Here is an 18133-nt window from a genome sequence, read left to right as displayed (position 1 = left end):
TCAGAGAGATTAACATTTTGGGCTGAAATCATTCAACGGAGAGAGAGAGGTTCATGGGAAATGCAGAAAATGAAAAGAAACAAATGCTTGACTTTCAAAAACAAAAACAGAAAATCATGAAATTGACCACCAATTCATTCAGCATTTGGAGGGAAAGATCGATCATGGGTTCAGACAATTGCGGCTCAATTTCATAATCTTCCGTTTCCATTTTCAAACTGAAGCACGTGTTCTTTTTAATCTCTAGTAATCTAACCTACTTCAGCAGGTCATACCTAATTCGTCAATTTTATCTGTACAAACAAAATATTGAAAAACAGCAGCAAAAGCAAGGGCAGCCTTAAATTTAATACATAAAAATGAAACAGAATTAGACCTGGAAGTAATGGTCAAAATTTGGCAATGTTAATAATTTAAAAAGTGCAAGTGAAACCGACACTGACACCACAAGTATAGTGATCAATTTCAGTTGTAACGCTTAATGTTAAACACGCCTTCCTGCAAACTACATCAAGATCATGCTATTTCCTTCCCCTCTCCTGTACAAATAAATGATTAAAAAGGGATTATCTGCAACTTGCCAAGATAAAACTTCCCTACTGTTGTGAATCTTCTCTGCTGCTCTAAAAGCAAACATTTCATTGTTCAATGAACATGACTAACTCTTTGGCAGCAAGAATTGAAATGTGTTTAAATATATGCCACCTTTATTGTTAAGAGTACCTTTACTTTTTTTTCCCGTATGCAGGTTTAGTCATGAAGAGTGGTGAAAGATTAACCAATAGTAAAGTGAAGCTAGTGCTGAAGGCTTGCAAAAATGTAACACACCAGTTAATCATTAGACTTGTTGCCCATAGTTAGTTCAAGGATCATAGCCAATCTTAGCTTCAGTTAGCAGATTGGCACATGTGTTTTCTTCAGCTGAATCTTACAAAAAATTACCTTACAGATTTGTATAACAATAGCATTAGTTATGAAAAGAATCTTTAAAATGAAAAGACAATGGATGCGACATGGTCAACTGGATGGGGGTCTCACTCATTATCAGAGAAGCAGCAGGAGTTCAGTTCTGTGAAAGAGGTCTGATGGAATCAAGTGCCCTTAACATTCTCAGGCCTTCTGCACTTTTCCTCCACACTTTCAGATACCTATCAGTGGAAATTCGATTTCTGAGATGGCAATCAATATGTGGCAGTTCATCACGGCAATCTCACCAGGGAGACCAATGATAGCTTGCAATACTGCACCCACTAGAGGCCTAAGATCATCATGGAGCCACAGGCAAAAAAGAGGCAGCTGGAGACAACAGCAAGAGGGTGATTTTCAGCCGCCACCACTGTGGTTAATGCCAGGTTCCTTGGTTGGGGATAATGGAAAACCCCATGACCAACTCCCCTCACCCCTTGGAGAATACCTGTTCTTTGAATTACAACAAAATTGTGGGCTCAGGGATAATGGATGACAAGTGAATCATTAATCAGTTGAATTTATACTGTGCCACAATTGTGTGTTAGCCCCTTGTGCCCTGCCTAATCAAGGGAGGTTTGGCTGCTGCAGGGAGATTGACACAAAGTCACTCAAACATCATGATGGGCTACAATAAATCCTACCCAATTTGTAGCTACAGAGCTCTCAACATTATAGGGTTTCAGTACAGGAGAATGATGTTTTCAAGCTAAAATAAAATGAATAATAGAGGGCTCTCCATTAAAACTTCACACAAGGTTTACTGCAGTAAGTGACAAGTCCAAATGGAAATAGAATTTTTAAGACCGTTTGGCTGTGAGCAATTTGGTGTTCAGAGTACTGTGCAGTACTAAATTCAGAAATTTAAGAAGTTGATAAACTTGAATGCTGCAAACTCCAAACTCCATATTGCCTTTTACAATAAATGATAGATTATAAAAGGAAATGTTTAATTACAACAAACTGAACAAACAATTACATGAGCCTCACTTGTAATAATACGATTAAATAGAATGTTGCACTGATATTTATGATAATACAATTTATGACAGTCCTGTCAGTTTTGCTGAAAGTTTTAGTTTCCTCAGTTTGAGAAGATGAGAAAGACTCAGTACCAAAGCATTTTATATCAATCACAATAGCCAGGGGCGGGGGCATGATTTGACTCAGAAGTTATGAGTTGGACATAGTTTGATGTTGATACAGTATTATCCCTTCAGCAGAATACTGTTAAAATCCACATTTGAATGTCAAACACAGGCTAACTAGATGTATTTGTATTTGTTCTATGATAAACAATTTAATTACATGAAGCATAAACTTGGAGCTGGCGTGGAGGATGTTGAGATGACAAATTTCAGCCACTGGCAGATAAGGAAATCTTAATTCTTAGAACCTGGCACAAATAGAAAAGCCACTAAGTCACCCATCCTCCCGCTCTGGACATTACCCCTTCCTGAGTATATTCTACAGAAACAAAGTTAAGTGTAATGCTCCATTTTATGGGTCACTACATTTCACTATTACGTTAATTTATAATACAAAATACTTATTTACGACAAATTGGCCTCCACATTGTGTTTGGCTCATGATTCTGAAGGATAGATCTTCTTCCCTGATGTCAATTGTTGTAACTACGAACAAATCTTTCTTTCACTCACTTTTGATTTACTGTAATTTTGTTTTTAAATTATCCATAGTTGTTAAGCAAACAACTTCAAAGTGGAGACAGTTCAACATTACTCATCATGTGAAGGGGAACTTGAGGTGTGAGAATGGTTGTGCCGTACTACACCTGTTCTGCTATCCTCCAGTATAGCTAATGTGACCATCTTTCACATAGCTCAGAGCTGAAGGCAGACTAATTTTGTTCTCAGAGATAGCATTTTGTTTCTTTTCTCTTTAGTTTTAGCTCACATCATTCAGAACTCCCATTTGTTGTCTGCTACCTTTGATTTGGTCACAGGTCAGGATTTCTAGAACGTCACTGTGTGCATCCAACACTACAATGGAAGTACTGTTCCTTAACAGATGCTATATAAAAATCACAGGATGGATGTGAGCACAGATATCAATGCATGAAAAAGAATAAAATTTAGCCCTCTCTGGCTTCAGGCTGAAAATCTTTGAGTCAGATTAGTTAAGAGGCCTCTGCTTGCAGTAGACTCCCATCCAAGCTACTAAATGGGTAGGTGTAATTAACATTCAAGCTCCAGCTTTAACTCCAATCTGCTGATTGGCTAAAGCCCATTACTTGCAGAAAATCCCAATAATTCCATGAGCCACTTACAAGTAAACCCATGCTAACTGATCCTTGAGCTACAGGTTACATCTTGGGTCTTAACTAGTGCAGAAACCATTTTCAGCATCATACTTGTGCTGAAAAAAAACCTGGTCAAAATGGTCATTCTTCATTTCCACTGAACCCAGTCAATCAAAATGGCTGAACCGGTGAATGTTAACAGAACACAATTGCCTTCATGATATTACTGAAGCCTCATATATATTACTGAATATTAAAATCATACATCTTAAAGGATCCATCACAATGCTTGGATTAGTTCAATGATATTAAGCCAGTCCCATTTAAAGCAATGATTGTGTAACACTGGCAAATTCCCATCATATAAAAAATATGCTTCGATGTAGCACCCAAGTAACGCGTGTGGTGATTTTTAAAAAATTCTAGGTTTTACTTTGTTCCATCAGTAATATCAATTTCATATTTTACCTTACACGTTTCTTATCCAACTCAATTTTCCTAAACTTCCAGAGAATAGGTTGTGCATTATATTGGCGTATATTCATTCAGTCCATGGCACACCTGCTTCCAAGTTATCTTTAGATATTAATCTAGTGGAATTCCAAATAAATCATGAGATTTGAATCTTAATTTCAGTTGTGTGTCTGTTCATGGCTCCATAGACTGAACGCAGTTTTGAAAGTCCTACGGCAAAATTTGCACATGAATGGCCTTTCGAAGGTAGCTGCTGCAAGAGGAGGGGCATGGGTAAAAAGTGTATCTGCTGCCTGTGGGCTACCTGTCTTGTCTGAATGATTTGAGGGTTGTTCAGGTTCAGGAGACCGTTCCTGGGGTGGCACGGGGAGTGGTGGTGGAGGGGGAGGTGGTGGACAAGAAGGGCTCCTCACAGGTTTAGAAAATTCAAGGCGGTCTGCGGATTGAGAGATATGGGACTGAAAGTGGCTCCAGAGGCGGAAGTTGGTACGGAAGGCTTTATGGCAAACGTGGCAAATAAATGGCTTAACAGCACACAGCAATTCCTGATGACGCTCCAGTTGCTTGTGTATTGTGAAGATCTTGCCACATTTTTCACATGGCCAAAGACCACGCTCTCCTTTGCATGTCAGGTCCTCTGGTTCCCCACTACAACTCTTGGATTCTGATGTCACATCTTCCAGATGAATGGGATTTGTGGAAACTACATCAGGTAGATGGTTGTTGTTACTGCTTATATTTCTCCGATTAGAGATACTCAAATCTTCAGGAAAGCAAGAAGAATCTTCAGAGTCAACATACATTGGCTCTGAAGAGTCACTGCAGGCATCATACTCTTTTGATGTACTAGGACTGACAACAGCATCCTCTCCTGCTTCAGTTTGAACTTCTTTAGGCAAGACACCATTATGACAGATTGAATCCAAATTAGATTTTTCCACTGGGGCCATTGTGTTTTCATTGTGAACTTCAATCTGATGACGCCATATGCTGAATGATGATTTGAATGTACGTTTACATTCTAGACAGGTTAACTTCTTATATTCACACTGATTTTCATGCTCCTGTTTCAGTTCTCTAGAACAGAACCTAAGGCTGCAGTAGCAGCACACAGTAACATTCCTACAGATTCTCTCATGCTTTGTCTTCTCTGCCAAGGACGACATTTTGGTATTACAATGCTCACACTGATGCTCAATATTATCTTCACTTACACTTTCAGTAACAGCTTGTTCTTTTGATTTGAAAGCCCTGTTATATAGCTTGCAAACAAAGGGCTTCTCACCTGGGTGGGTCTTCATGTGTTGCCTATAACGTGATAGAAAACGAAACAACTTTCCACATGTAGTACAAATGTATACTCCCTTACTTGCAGATTTCAAATTTTTTTTGAATGCTTGTTCTGACCGCAGGCCTGGGTAACTATGAGACCCCTGCCTACGCCGCAACTTGTGAAATAGAGCCTTCTTGATCTCTCTTTCGCGCATCATATCATTCAGTTTCTTTTGAAATTTTTCTTCTGGAACTAGACTGGAGCTGGTAGCTGCTGATGGGTTGATAACCACTCCATGTTGAGTTTGGCAGTGTGTCCAAACTTTGAAATTGGTGAGAAATCTCTTGTGGCAGATATCACACGCATATGGCTTATCTGGGTTATGGTACATATCCACATGCCGGAAAAGACCTGCTGTGGATCGGAAAATCTTGAAACAGGTCATGCATTTGAACTGCTTGCCAGTTATTGCTGATTCAGACTCTGAATATTCATCCTTGTTCTCATCAGTCTTTGACAGATCAAGATTAGTATCATCTGCTGTCGGGCTTGAATTTTCCTCAAAGCTCTGTGCTATATTGGGAGAATGCTGCAAAGTTTCTGATTTTTCATAAGAAAGTTTTGCATTTTCAGCCAAGAACCTCCTCTTCATTGGGAGCATTGATGTTCTTCTGTTCCTCTCCACATTTTTCACAGCAAATTCCTTACTGGTACATGGTGAGGTTTCTCCTACTGTAACCGTAATTATATCAGAAGTATCCGAGGCAGGGCTGCAGGGCTCTGTTTTCACTTTAACAGCTGAAGTCAGAGAGATGGCATCGGCTTCAGCAGCCTGAGATACATTAAGTTGTTTTGGTCGACAAGACTGATCAACCTTTGGCTTTTCCTTTAGAAGCTGCTGTTTAATTGAGTCTGTAATCGATGGCTTTTGGGATGATGCATCACAAGTCAACTCCAATGGTTCCCGTTTACAGATCTGTGATCCGTAGGTCATTTTCAGATCAAGAGACGAAGAGTAGGAAGGGACTTGGCTATCCATTGACAATGACCTACGTAGGAGACTCTTCACCAATGGGCCACTGCTGACAACACTCTGGCTGCTAGGTGGCAATCTTCCAGGTTGAACCGTAGACCCTACTTTGGTGTAATACAGCAAATTACTCTCTTCGGTTTTGCCAGCATTTACTGTGTTCCCAGGTTTTTGTTGGGAATATGCAAGTCCTGTAGTTCCATGAAATGAAAATGCAGGCGAAAGTTGTGGCCTAGGTAAAGGCTTTCCATTTATCAAGAGGTCAGTAAGACTTTGCCTCCTCTCGGAAACATTACTAGTAAAACCTGAAGTGCCATCTGCACTCATGGAATTTCTCCTTTCAGACCAAAACCTCAACCTATTTTGATCATCGAGAGATTTGAAGGTTGAATGGAATTTAGTGTTACCTAAAGCTCCACGAATATCTTTTAACAAAGGTTGTCCTTTATCGTCCAAAAGGTGAGTTGTATCAGCATCCCTGGTCAGAGAATTAGAATTTGCTCGTAAAGCATTCAAAGATGAAGACTTAAAACTGTGACTTGGATCTTCCTCCGATGGTCCCTTTTTCTGACTTGAATCCCCTCCCTTTGCTTCAGACTCAGCGTTACTTTTATCAAGGTCACTGCGACTCTGACACACAATCACACTCCGTGGCTGGGCACTACTTAGATCTTCACCAACTTTGCTGTGCTTCTTGACAGAATTTGGGGCACAGGAAATCTGAGGTGTCTGTGATGGAATGCTGGTCAGGAAAGAGATACCAAGATTGCCACCAAGAGAGTGAATGGCTGAAAGGCTTTTCTTCTCTATGAAGAGGGATGAGGAATAGATGTAATTTAGAATATTCTCAAAGATAGCTGCTTCACAGAGATCTAACTGGAAGACCGACTGGCTTTCGTTCTCCTTCTTGGTAAACAAAGAACGGAAATAGTCACTGCTAGCAGCCAAAACATTCTTGTGAGCCCGGAATTTATGGTCACCAACAATTAGGACAACGTCACAAAGTTGGCCCTTTAGGCGATCCTCGTTAAGTGCACTCAGGAGAGAGATGGCATGCGCTGGATTGATGTAGTGAAGTAATCCTTCCATTGTCTGCTCTACCTGTAAGACAGCAGAATGGTGAAGGTCAAACATGGAGAAATCAATATTAAATATAAAGAGGACAAAAGCATCAGGATGTTTTAAAAGCCTCAAAATGGAGGTTTACATACAACAGACATTTACAGATCTGCATTCTAAAAGCACAGGGGAGGTTTCTTAGCCCTTTGTACCAGATACTACAGCAAAGCCTTTAGCTGCCAAAGTTTAAATGTTAAGAGATTGACTCAATAAATCCAAGAAAAAGAAAAATTTGGAAAGAGTTCAAGTACATTGTAGCCTTTTGGCCCACAAAATGTTCAAAATCGGAAATGTAAGCAAATCCCCCTGCCCCAACATTGACACAAATTTGTCAGTAATAACTGAGAATTAATACGTCAAGACATCCCAAGACATTTTATCAATTTGTGCACCTTCAACAATGAACAACAACTAGTTTGGAGAAATTACAATACTGCAATCTAAGCTAGGGGTTTGAAGGCATCATAAATCACATTCCAAGAGCCAGCAACTATTGTGACCAAAAAGATCAACTGTATGTTGAAGGTAAAATTTTATGCCTAATATTGCTCATTATGATGGATATGGGACAGAATTCACAGCATTTCACCCTTTTGGTAAATCAAGAATCCATCGACCTCTGCCTTAAACACCACCCACCACGTACATGGCAGATACTCATGGGAGTCGGCCAATGTTGTCTACCTCATACGCTGCAGGCAAGGATGCCCTGAGGCATGGTATATTGGCAAGACCATGCAGATGCTATGGCAACAGATGAATGGACACAACACAATCATCGTCAGACAGGAATGCTCCCTCCCATCGGAGGGCACTTCAGCGGTCAAGGACATTCAGCCTCCGATTTTCAGGTGAGTGTCCTCCAAGGCAGCCTTTGAGATATGCGACAACGCAAAATCGCAGAGCAGAATCTGAAAGCCAAGTTCCATACCCATGAAGGCGGCTTCAACCGTGATCTTGGATTCATGTCACACTACGTAAGACCCCACTATACTGTTCTGTATTTGTAAAATCTTCCTTACTGTGTTGTTTTGACACGGTCACTTTGATAAGTTATGATCTCTCTACCTTAATTAGTCTGTGCAATTTTGCATTACTTGTTACTTTGGTTAGACCCTCGGTGTGGGACTCTTATCCCTATCATGTTATTCTAGTCATTTGTCTCCAGCACCACCTTATTTTTAATTTTTTGCAATTATCTCTCTGCCTCAATTAATCAGACCATAAGTCATCCCGTCGCTTGCTATTCAGCCGTTGACACTTTACTCACACTGTCCGACACCTTTGATCACCTGCAAAGACTTGTCATTAAGCATGCCAACACTCCTCTCACTATTTGTATGATCTTTTGCCTATGAATTCTGTGCCTGTGTGCTTCTCTTCACTTCACATGATGAAGGAACAGCACTCCGAAAGCTTATGATTTCAAACAAACCTCCCTGTTGGATTATAACCTGGTGTTGTGACTTCAGACCGGGTCCACCCTAGTCCAATACTGACTCCTACACATCATTAAAATTATTTAAAGATTGTGCACCCACTGCCTTTGGAGGAAGGGAATTCCAGGCACTCAATCTGCAATAAAACTTTTCCTCATCTCCATACTAAATGAGCGACTTCTTATTTTTAAACAATGACCTTAGTTCTAGATTCTCCCACAAGAGATATCCACCCTGTCAAGTCCCCTCAGGCTCTTAGATGTTTAACTACATTGTCTTCGAGTCTTCTAAACTCCAGAGGATAGAGGCCTTCCCTCATAAGGCAATTTGTTCATTCAGGTATTAATCTAGTAAACCTTCTCTGAATTGCTTCTAGTGCGTTAACATGCTTCTGTAGATATGGTGAAAGCACTCCAGGTGTGGCCTCACCAATGCACAACAAGTATAACCTCCCTACTCTTGCATTCAATTACCCCTCAATAAAAATAACTAACCAGCTTTCTATTAACTTTCCCAATTACTTACTGCCTTGCCTAGTAACCTTCTGTGATTCATGCACCAGGACACCCAGAACTCTCTGCACCTTACAGCTCTGCAACCTCACATTATTTAAATAGAATTAGAAAAGAATGTTTTCTGCTGAAATGCACAAGTTCATTGTACTCCATTTGCCAGATCATTGCTCACTCACTTAACCTTTCTATTTACCTTTGTAGGTTCCTTACGTTCTCGTCACTTTCCTACCTAATTCTGTTATTTAAGAAATATAGCTACCTTACCATACCAAACCCTACAATTTATATAAATAATTTGAATGAAAAGTGTTGAGCCCCAGCAACCTATCCCAATGGCACATCATTTGTGACAACCCGAGAAATATCCACTCACTGATCCTCTCTGCTTCCTATTAGCCAACCAATGTTCTATCCATGCCAACGTGTTGCCTCCTACATTATGGGCTTTTATTTTCCACAACAACTTCTGATGTGGTACCTTGTCAATGCCTTCTGGAAATCAAAGCAAAATGTACCTACAGGTTCAACATTGTCTACAGCTTAAGTTACTACTTCAAACAACTCCATTAAATTAGTTAAACATGACTTCCCTTTGACAAAACCATGTTGTTGATGCCTGATTGCCTTGAACATATCCATGCGCCCTGTGGAGTAATAACTTTTAATAACTTCTAAAATTCTCTCAGTGACAGATGTTAAGCTAACTGGCCTGTAGACACCTGCTTCCTATCTCCCTCCCTTTTTGAATAAAGGAGTTACACAGTTATTTTCTAATCGAATGTATTAGATTCCCTGAATTTAATGAGTTTTAAAACACATCAAAATAGGTAGCTAGTGAGATAGTTAACATGAAAGCCATCAGTTTCTGAAGACTTGTCAACTTGCAGTTCCAGCAATTTACGTGGTACAACGCTCTTAGTAATTACAGTTTTTGAGTTACTCTTTCTCTTTCAATTCTTGATTTTCAGCTACTTTCAGAATGCCACTTTCATCCTCTCTAGTGGCGAGGATGAAACGCAAAATATCAATTCATCTGCCTTCTCTTTATCACTCATTACTAATTCCCCAGACTTATTTTCTACAGCTTCAACATTTGCTTAACTCCAAATAAAAACCGAGAGAACTGTGGATGCTGTTAGTAAGGAACAAAAGCAGACGTTGCTGGAAAAGCTCAACAAGTCTGGCAGCATTTGTGAAGATAAAAAAATCAGAGTTAACATTTTGGGTCTAGTGACCCTTCCTGAGAACAGTTAACTCCTGTTTTTCTGTCACTTCTTTAATTTTTTTTTTAAAATACCTGAAGAAACTTTTATCTGTTTTTATATTCTCTGACTAAAATTCTCTCTTTCAATTTTTCCCTCCTTATTAATTTTTAAGTTTTTAAAAATGTTCTGTCCAATCTTCTGACTTGCCACTAATTTTTGCACAATTATGTATTTTCTTGGAGTTCAATACTTTTTGACTTATTTCTACTTCACCACAGATAGCACGCTCATCCCTTTAGATTTTTCTAATTTGCTGGAACGTGCAGAATAGATACATTCTAGAATGTCATCTAAATTTTTGGCATTCCATCTCTAATCACCTATCCTTTGGGCTAAAGAACTTCACTTTTGCTAGCTCTGCTTTCATGCCCTCGTAACTGCCCTTGTGTGAATTCAAGATAGTGGTCATGGACCCACACTTCACTCCTTTAAACTGTATGTAAAATTCAATCATATTATGATTGCAGCTACTTAGGTGCGTAATTAATCCTATCTTGTTGGTCAAAACCAGGTCTACTATAGCCTGCTCTCTCGTTTGTGCCATAATACGATGATTGAAGAAATTGTCCCAAAAACATTTAATGAATTTCTCATCTAAACATTTTTCTCTGATGTTTCCAGACTCTGAAGGTTTAAATCCCCCATTATAATTGCTGTATTCTCTTGACAAGCTCCAACTTTTTTTCTTTGATACATATTCCTATTATGTGTCTGCTGTTAGGGGGCCCGTACACAGCTTCCACAAGTGACTTTTTCCTCATTCATTCATGGGATGTGGGCTTTACTGGCTGGACCGGTATTTATTGGCCAAGCTTAACTGCCCAGAGGGTAGGAATTAACCACATTGCTATGGGTCTGGAATCACATGTAAACCTGACCAGGTTAGGACGGCAGTTTCCTTTCCTAAAGGGCATCAGTGAACAAAATGTTTTTTTTTGACAATCAGCAATGGTTTCATGGTCATCATTAGACTATTAATTCCAGGTTCTTTTAATTCAATTCAAATTCTACCATCTGCTGTGGCAGGATTTGATCTTGGATCCTCAGAATATAGTGTCTACTTCTACTTGCCAGGTAAAACACTTGAATTGCAGTCCTTTTATCATTCTTGAAGCAATAGCGCTTTTTTTTTTTTTAAAATCTGTTCTTTTTAAAACATCCAAGTCCTGGGATTTGGGTGATCAGCCTAAACCACTTGGGTCGTGGTCATTTGGTTGCAGGGTAATTTAAACCTTAAAATAAATCATGACCATGTAAATTTTCCATTAATAAGTTTCACCAACAATTGGTATTTTTGATAAACAGCCAAGCAAAATTTTCTGGCAGATTTTAAAACTAATTCTCTCATTAACAATACTACGTATCAACAATGTAGAGTGTAGCAACACAGAGCATGGGCTGTTGCTGCATTCAAACTGCGTATACACCTCAGCCTAATAACATTACAAAATATATCTATAAATTTGATATAGTGCCTTTATTAGCGCTTCACGGGAACACTATACAGCAAAGTACACCAAGCCCCAAAAGAGACATTTGGTCAGATGACCAAAGCTCAGTCAAAGAGGTACATCTTTAGCATCTTCAAGAAAGAAAGTGAGCTAGAAGGTAAAGAGGTGTAGAGAGGACAGTTCAGAGTTTGGAAATTGAAAGCACAGTTAATGGTGGTGGAGCAATTACACTTGCAATTTATAAAAGGCAAGAATTAGAGAAGCAGAAATATTTTGGGAGGGATGTGGAGCTGACAGAGATTACAGAGTTAGAGAGGAGTTAGGCCATCAGGGACTTGATACAAGGATAAAAGTTTTAAAATAGAGAAATTGTTTGAATGGAGGCCAGGAACAGTGGCAAGAGGAAAAGAAAAATGGGCTTGCTTTGAGCTATGGTTTAAGAAAGCTGAACTACACTCCAAAGGATTCAATATTCTATCAGATGACTGCTCATAGTAATGGAGCACTTGATCCAAATGATAGTCGTGGTTATTCCAGGTCATCCGTTACCTTCGTTATAACCACAAGTAGGGATTCTGCAAGAACAAAATAGTTTCCACTAAGTGTACGTAGATCTCAAAATAAAACGAATTTTATTATTGATTCAGAGATAGTAGGAACTGCAGATGCTGGAGAATCTGAGATAACAAGGTGTAGAGCTGGATGAACACAGCAGGCCAAGCAGCATCATAGGAGCAGGAAGGCTGACGTTTCGGGCCTAGACCCTTTTTTCGTCCTATATTTAACATTGCTATTTTAGTTCAAAACTACTTTCTTTTCATCATTTTGGTTTCAATATTACTGTTTCTTCTATTTCAATTTTGTTTCTTCAGTTCTACAAAAATAGTTTTACTTTTTATTTATTATGGGCACAGAAGCAACCATCTGCTCCCCTAACTATCAAATTGTCTTCCACGATTGCCCTTCCATTCTTCTTCTGCCCAATCTGTGCGTAAGCCAGTTGTGGCCCCACAAGCTTGGCTCTTGCCAAAATTTTCTGATGTACCATGACCAGTATCTGAAAGTGCAAAACCAGTTAGTGAGTGAGATACTCTGGAAAGATGTGCACCGTTATTTGGTCTTCTTGGAATGCCCACAGTTCCTTCTCTACTTGCATGGTCTTCATCTGTGGTGCCATTTTTTGAAAAGGTGCATAAAGGTCTCAGTTTTGGAGATGCACCATAGTGACTCCAAGCTCTGCTCTGAAGTTCCAAAAGCCAAAGATCAGACTTTTGAAGTAAAAGACACTTTCTGCATAAGTGATTGTCTGGCCGCAGGAAGTGTCCACAATTTCCCACATGGCACAGGATGGGTATTCTATGCAGCTGAGCTGTCCTGCCAGGCCTTTAAGCTTACTTTCAGACTATTTACTTCAAACTGAAGCTTAGCATGTAGAAAGTAAAGTCATCCAATCAAGTCTAATGAAATTTCAGACACACTGGATACTCACCAGGCAATCAGCTTCCATGTTTGCTGCAACATCACACATTTTTTTGCCAAAACGGCACATGCTGTTTCTTAGCTGTTGCCCGAGACAACATCTCCCCAATTCACATTATAGTGCAGAGCAGGACAATGTCTCCACACAGGTCTGCTGCCTGCCTAATTTACAGGTAAGTGAAAACCTACAGGCTCAGTGCTAATCTATATCCTGCCACACTAGGCTCTTTCCAGAATGATCTGCTGTCTCCCTGACTTATTTTGCCGCTTCAATCTTCACGTATTATGCTCTTTTAATAAGCTTCCCGAGGTAAACTGGAACAGATTTATTTTAAAGTTGAATGATTTATTGTCATTTGCATTTTACAGTGAATCTTACAGTAAAATACAGTGAAAAACTTCAACAGTCACCACAATCCAGCACCATTTCAAATTGTTAAAGAATAAAAAGATGTAATTGAAAGAGTCATGAGTCCTGAGCCGGCTCACCAGTGACACCTGCACCAGAATTACCAACATAGGAGTTGTCACTCTTTATGTCACTCATCTCTGCATCACTGGGCCCACCTTGCTGACGCCATTGCTAATGATGGGTCCCGTAGTGAACCCACATTTTCCCCGCAACCAGATGTTCCAGACTCCACTGTTACCTCAACAACGCCAGGGGTCCTTGCCTCGACTGCCAGGTCTGGCCGTCACCTCACCCAGAGTAGGCTGCCCTACTCTGAGATGTCGCCCTGCCAGTGCCACCATCTTGAACTGTCCACCGCTGCTGCCAATTGCCCCAAATGCCAAGAGGGTGTCCTAGCCGCCATGAGGAATTACCATTCCATGTATGGTCCTCTCTTGTTGCCAAGCTGATGCTGCCAATTAACCCACCGCAAGACAAAAGAAAAACAAAAAGAGCATACGTGAAAAGGTAAAAAACAAGCAGATGGAAGTGGATTAGCTCTGGGCACGAATTCACACATGGCCCCGCTAATTTACCGCCATCTTGGAACCATCTTTGGATGTTGTTTTCGTGGTGGAGAGCAAACAGATTGGCAAATGAGCAATGAAATGAAATTCATAAAACAATTTGCATTTTTCAGAAATTTTAATGTAGTAAAACATACCAAGGTGCTTCACACACAAGTTAACAAACAATTTGACACCAATGCAATTAAGTACATGTTAGGGCAGATGACCAGACAAGCAAGTACCTGTATTAAGGAGAATCTTAAAAGGAGACTCGAGAAGTAAAGAGTGTTTAGATTTAATGAAAAAATTCCAGGGCTGAAGGCTAATAAAGCAAGTAAAATGGAGGATGCAGCATATATGGTCAGTTTACAAATCTGAGTACTTCTCTTTTTTAAAAACATTACAAAAATTTACAATGGATTGTTCACAAAAGTTGGAACTAACATAAATGGCAACTTAGACAAATAGTGCTTTAACGAGAGGTAGCTGTGGCTGAATGGGCATTTTAAAAAACATTATTCATGGGATGGCTGGCAAGGCCAGATTTAATCCTGTTTCCTGGAGAAGGTAGTGGTGAGCCACTTTTTAAAACCACTGAAGTCTGTGTGACGTAGCTGTTTTGTTAGAAAGGGAGTTGCAGCATTTTGACCCAGTAACAGTGAAGAGATGACAATATATAGTTTGCTAGAATGCCATGTTAAAAGTTAACACAGAAAATAAAAGTTCGTAGCATAGGAATTAACAAAATTTCATGGTTAGAAAATTGGCTGTCTGGCAGCAGAGTATGTATAAATAGATCTTTGTCTGATTGGGAGCTTGGGATGAGTGGAGTACTGTAGAGGCCTCAACTTTTTATAATTACACAAATGACTGAGATTAACAAATGAAAGAAAAAAGGAAGGAAGAGACAGACATGAAGGCATGGTAACGAAATTCACAGATGGCACTAAGATAGGTAGGAAAGTATTGTGCAAAGACGACATCAGGAGGTTGCAGACAGATATAGATAAATTGAACAAGTGGGCAAAAATCTGGCAGATCATATGTAACGCGCAAAAATGGGCAGCATGGGGCACAGCAGCAAGCACAGCAGCATCACAGCGCCGAAGACCCAGGTTTGATTGCAGCCTTGGACGACCGTCTGTGTGGAGTTAGCCCGTTTTTCCCATGTCATAGAAACATAGAAGAAAGGAGCAGGAGGAGGCTGTTCAGCCCTTTGAGCCTGCTCCGCCATTCTTCACAGCCGTGGCTGATCGTCCAACTCAATAGCCTAATTCTGCTTTCTCCCCATAACCTTTGATCCCATTCACCCCAAGTGCTATATCTAGCCACCTCTTGAATACATTCAATGTTTTGGCATCAACTACTTCCTGCAGTAGTGAATTCCACAGGCTCACCCCTCTTTGGGTGAAGAAATGTCTCCTCATCTCTGTCCTAAATCATCTATCCCGAATCCTCATACTGTGACCCCTGGTTCTGGACACACCCACCATCAGGAACATCCTCCTTGCATCTAGCCTGTCCAGTCCTGTTAGAGATTTATAAAATTTTAAAAGATCCTCCCTCATTCGTTTGAACTCTAGCAAAAAAACAAACAATCCCAACCTAGTCAATCTCTCCTCATACGTCAGACCTAACATCCCCGAATCAGCCTGGTAAACCTTCGCTGTACTCCCTCAAGAGGGAGAGTGTCCTTCCTCAGTAAAGGAGACCAAAACTGCGCACAATATTCCAGGCGTGGCCGAACCAAGGCCCTGCACAATGCAACAACACGTCTCTGCTTCTGTACTTGAAACCTCTCGCAATGAAGGCCAACATACCCTGTGTGGGTTTCCACCCACAGTCCAAAAATGTGCAGGATAGATGGATTGCTAAGGTTAACGTGGGATTGAGCGTTATGGGGGGATAGGATGGGATTGTCTGAAGATTGGTGTTATCTCACTAGACTGAATGGACTCTATTTGCACTGTACGGAATCTATAACATGCAGTTGTTCCTTTGACAGAAAGTACAACAAAACAGAGTATTCCTTAAATGGAGATTTTTTTTTTGGAATTCAGAGGTGTAGGAGATATAGGTATTCTAGCGCACGCGTCACAAAAAGTTAGAATGGATGCCAGTAATTAAGGCAGCAAATGGGGTGTTGTCATTCAAAAATGAAGGATTGCACATAGGAGTAAGTTATGCTTCAGTGATACAGGGTTAGGGTTAATGATACAGTGATGTGAGATCACATCTCAAACACAGTTTGCAATTTTTGTTTCCTTATTTTAGGAAGGATGTAAATTTGAGATGGGGAAGAAGCTTGTTTTGTCTTATGAGGATAGGTTGGACAACTGGTCTAGTTTCCACTGCGGTTTAGAATAGTGAGGGGTGACTTGATTGAAATATACAAGATTCTGAATGGTACTGATAAGATAGATATGGAAGGGATGTTTCCTTTTGTATATCAGCCCAGAACTAGGGGGATCTGCTATAAAAATTAGTCAGGTGCGGTGACCCTTCCTCAGTTCTGAGGAAGGGTCACTGGACCCGAAATGTTAACTCTTTTTTTCCTCACAGATGCTGCCAGACCTGCTGAGCTTTTCCAACAGCTTCAGTTTTTGTTCCTGATTTGCAGCATCCGCAGTTCTTTTGGTTTTTAGAAAAATTAGTCACCCTTTCAGGAAACAAATGAGGAGATTTTCTTTTCCTGCTGCAGAAAGCGTTGAAGATGAGGTTATTAAATATTTTTAAGCAGAGGTAGATTGATTCCTTTACTTAATAAAAATCTAAGATAATCAGGGGCACATGGGAATGTAGAATTTGAAACAAACAGATTGGCCATTATCTTATTGAATTCGTACATTGGTATGTACAAGAGATTCACAGATTCAAGTAAGGATAGTGCGTGGCTTAGAGGGGAACTTGCAGGTCTTTTTCACGTGCCCAGAGCCCTCATCCTTCTTAGATGGTATGAATTTTTTTTTAATTCATTCACAGGATGTGGGAGATGCTGGCTAGGCCAGAATTTATTGCCCATCCCTTGTGTCAACCACATGTGGGTCTGGAGTCACATGGAAGCCAGACCAGGTAGGAATGGCAGTTTCCTTCCCTAAAGGACACTAGTGAGCCAGATGGGTTTTCCTGTCAATCGACAATGGACTCATGGTCATCAGTAGAGTCCTAAATCTGTGCTTTCATGTTTCTACTTTAATGGTCAAAGCATTAAATCAGTTAACTAATTGTTATAATATAAAATATTCTAGCCCCTTAATCTTCTCAGATACTGGTTTAAAAAATAATTCCACCTCTTCATTTTCAGTGAACCAATGAAGTCCAATGAATAATCTAACTTCCAACGAAAAACTTGCATAATTTAACTTTATCTCTTGGTTCAGTATTCCATACATCTAGATCCAAACTCAAGGATTAAATTGCTCATTTATCTGATAATCTCTTGGCTTTAAATGCTAGTGAACTATCCACATAAGGAAGTCACAACTGATGTTTCAGAAAGCTGAGACCTCAACTAATTAGAGACAACAAGGTGCAGGGCTGGATGAACACAGCAGGCCAAGCAGCATCATAGGAGCAGAGAGGCTGACGTTTCGGGCCTAGACCCTTCATCAGAAAAGGGGGAGGGGAAGGGGGTTCCGAAATAAATAGGGAGAGAGTGGGAGGCGGATAGAAGAGGGATAGAGGAGAGGATAGGTGGAGAGGAAACAAACAGGTCGAAGAGGCGGGGATGGAGCCAGTAAAGGTGAGTGTAGGTAGGGAGTTAGGAAGGGGATAGGTCAGTCCAGGGAGGACGGACAGGTCAAGGGGGTGGGATGAGGTTGGTCGGTAGGAGATGGAGGTGCGGCTTGAGGTGGGAGGAGGGGATAGGTGGGAGGAAGAACAGGTTAGGGAGGCAGGGA

At 40.4% G+C, this 18133-nt stretch overlaps 1 protein-coding gene across 2 annotated transcripts in view; it reads right to left on the bottom strand.

Annotated features, from left to right (window-relative positions):
• Window positions 1–18133, bottom strand: part of LOC109933950 (zinc finger and BTB domain-containing protein 21) — a 178671-nt gene that overhangs the window by 124905 nt on the left and 35633 nt on the right. The window contains exon 2 of one of the 2 annotated variants that reach the window (XR_007263293.1): window positions 3698–7107. Coding sequence is in view for 1 of the 2 variants with exons in the window: in XM_048603281.1 (XP_048459238.1) it covers window positions 3862–7107 (3246 nt within the window). In the remaining variant the exon portion in view is untranslated. Of the gene's footprint in view, window positions 1–6; window positions 7108–18133 lie in introns of those variants that run through there. The other variant, XM_048603281.1, reaches the window with a different exon arrangement.

This window comes from Rhincodon typus, chromosome 11 (genome assembly GCF_021869965.1).
Source record: "Rhincodon typus isolate 14 chromosome 11, sRhiTyp1.1, whole genome shotgun sequence".
NCBI lineage: Eukaryota > Metazoa > Chordata > Chondrichthyes > Orectolobiformes > Rhincodontidae > Rhincodon > Rhincodon typus.
The sequence above is the reverse complement of the archived record's forward strand: the minus strand, read 5'-3'. Positions and strand labels throughout refer to the sequence as shown.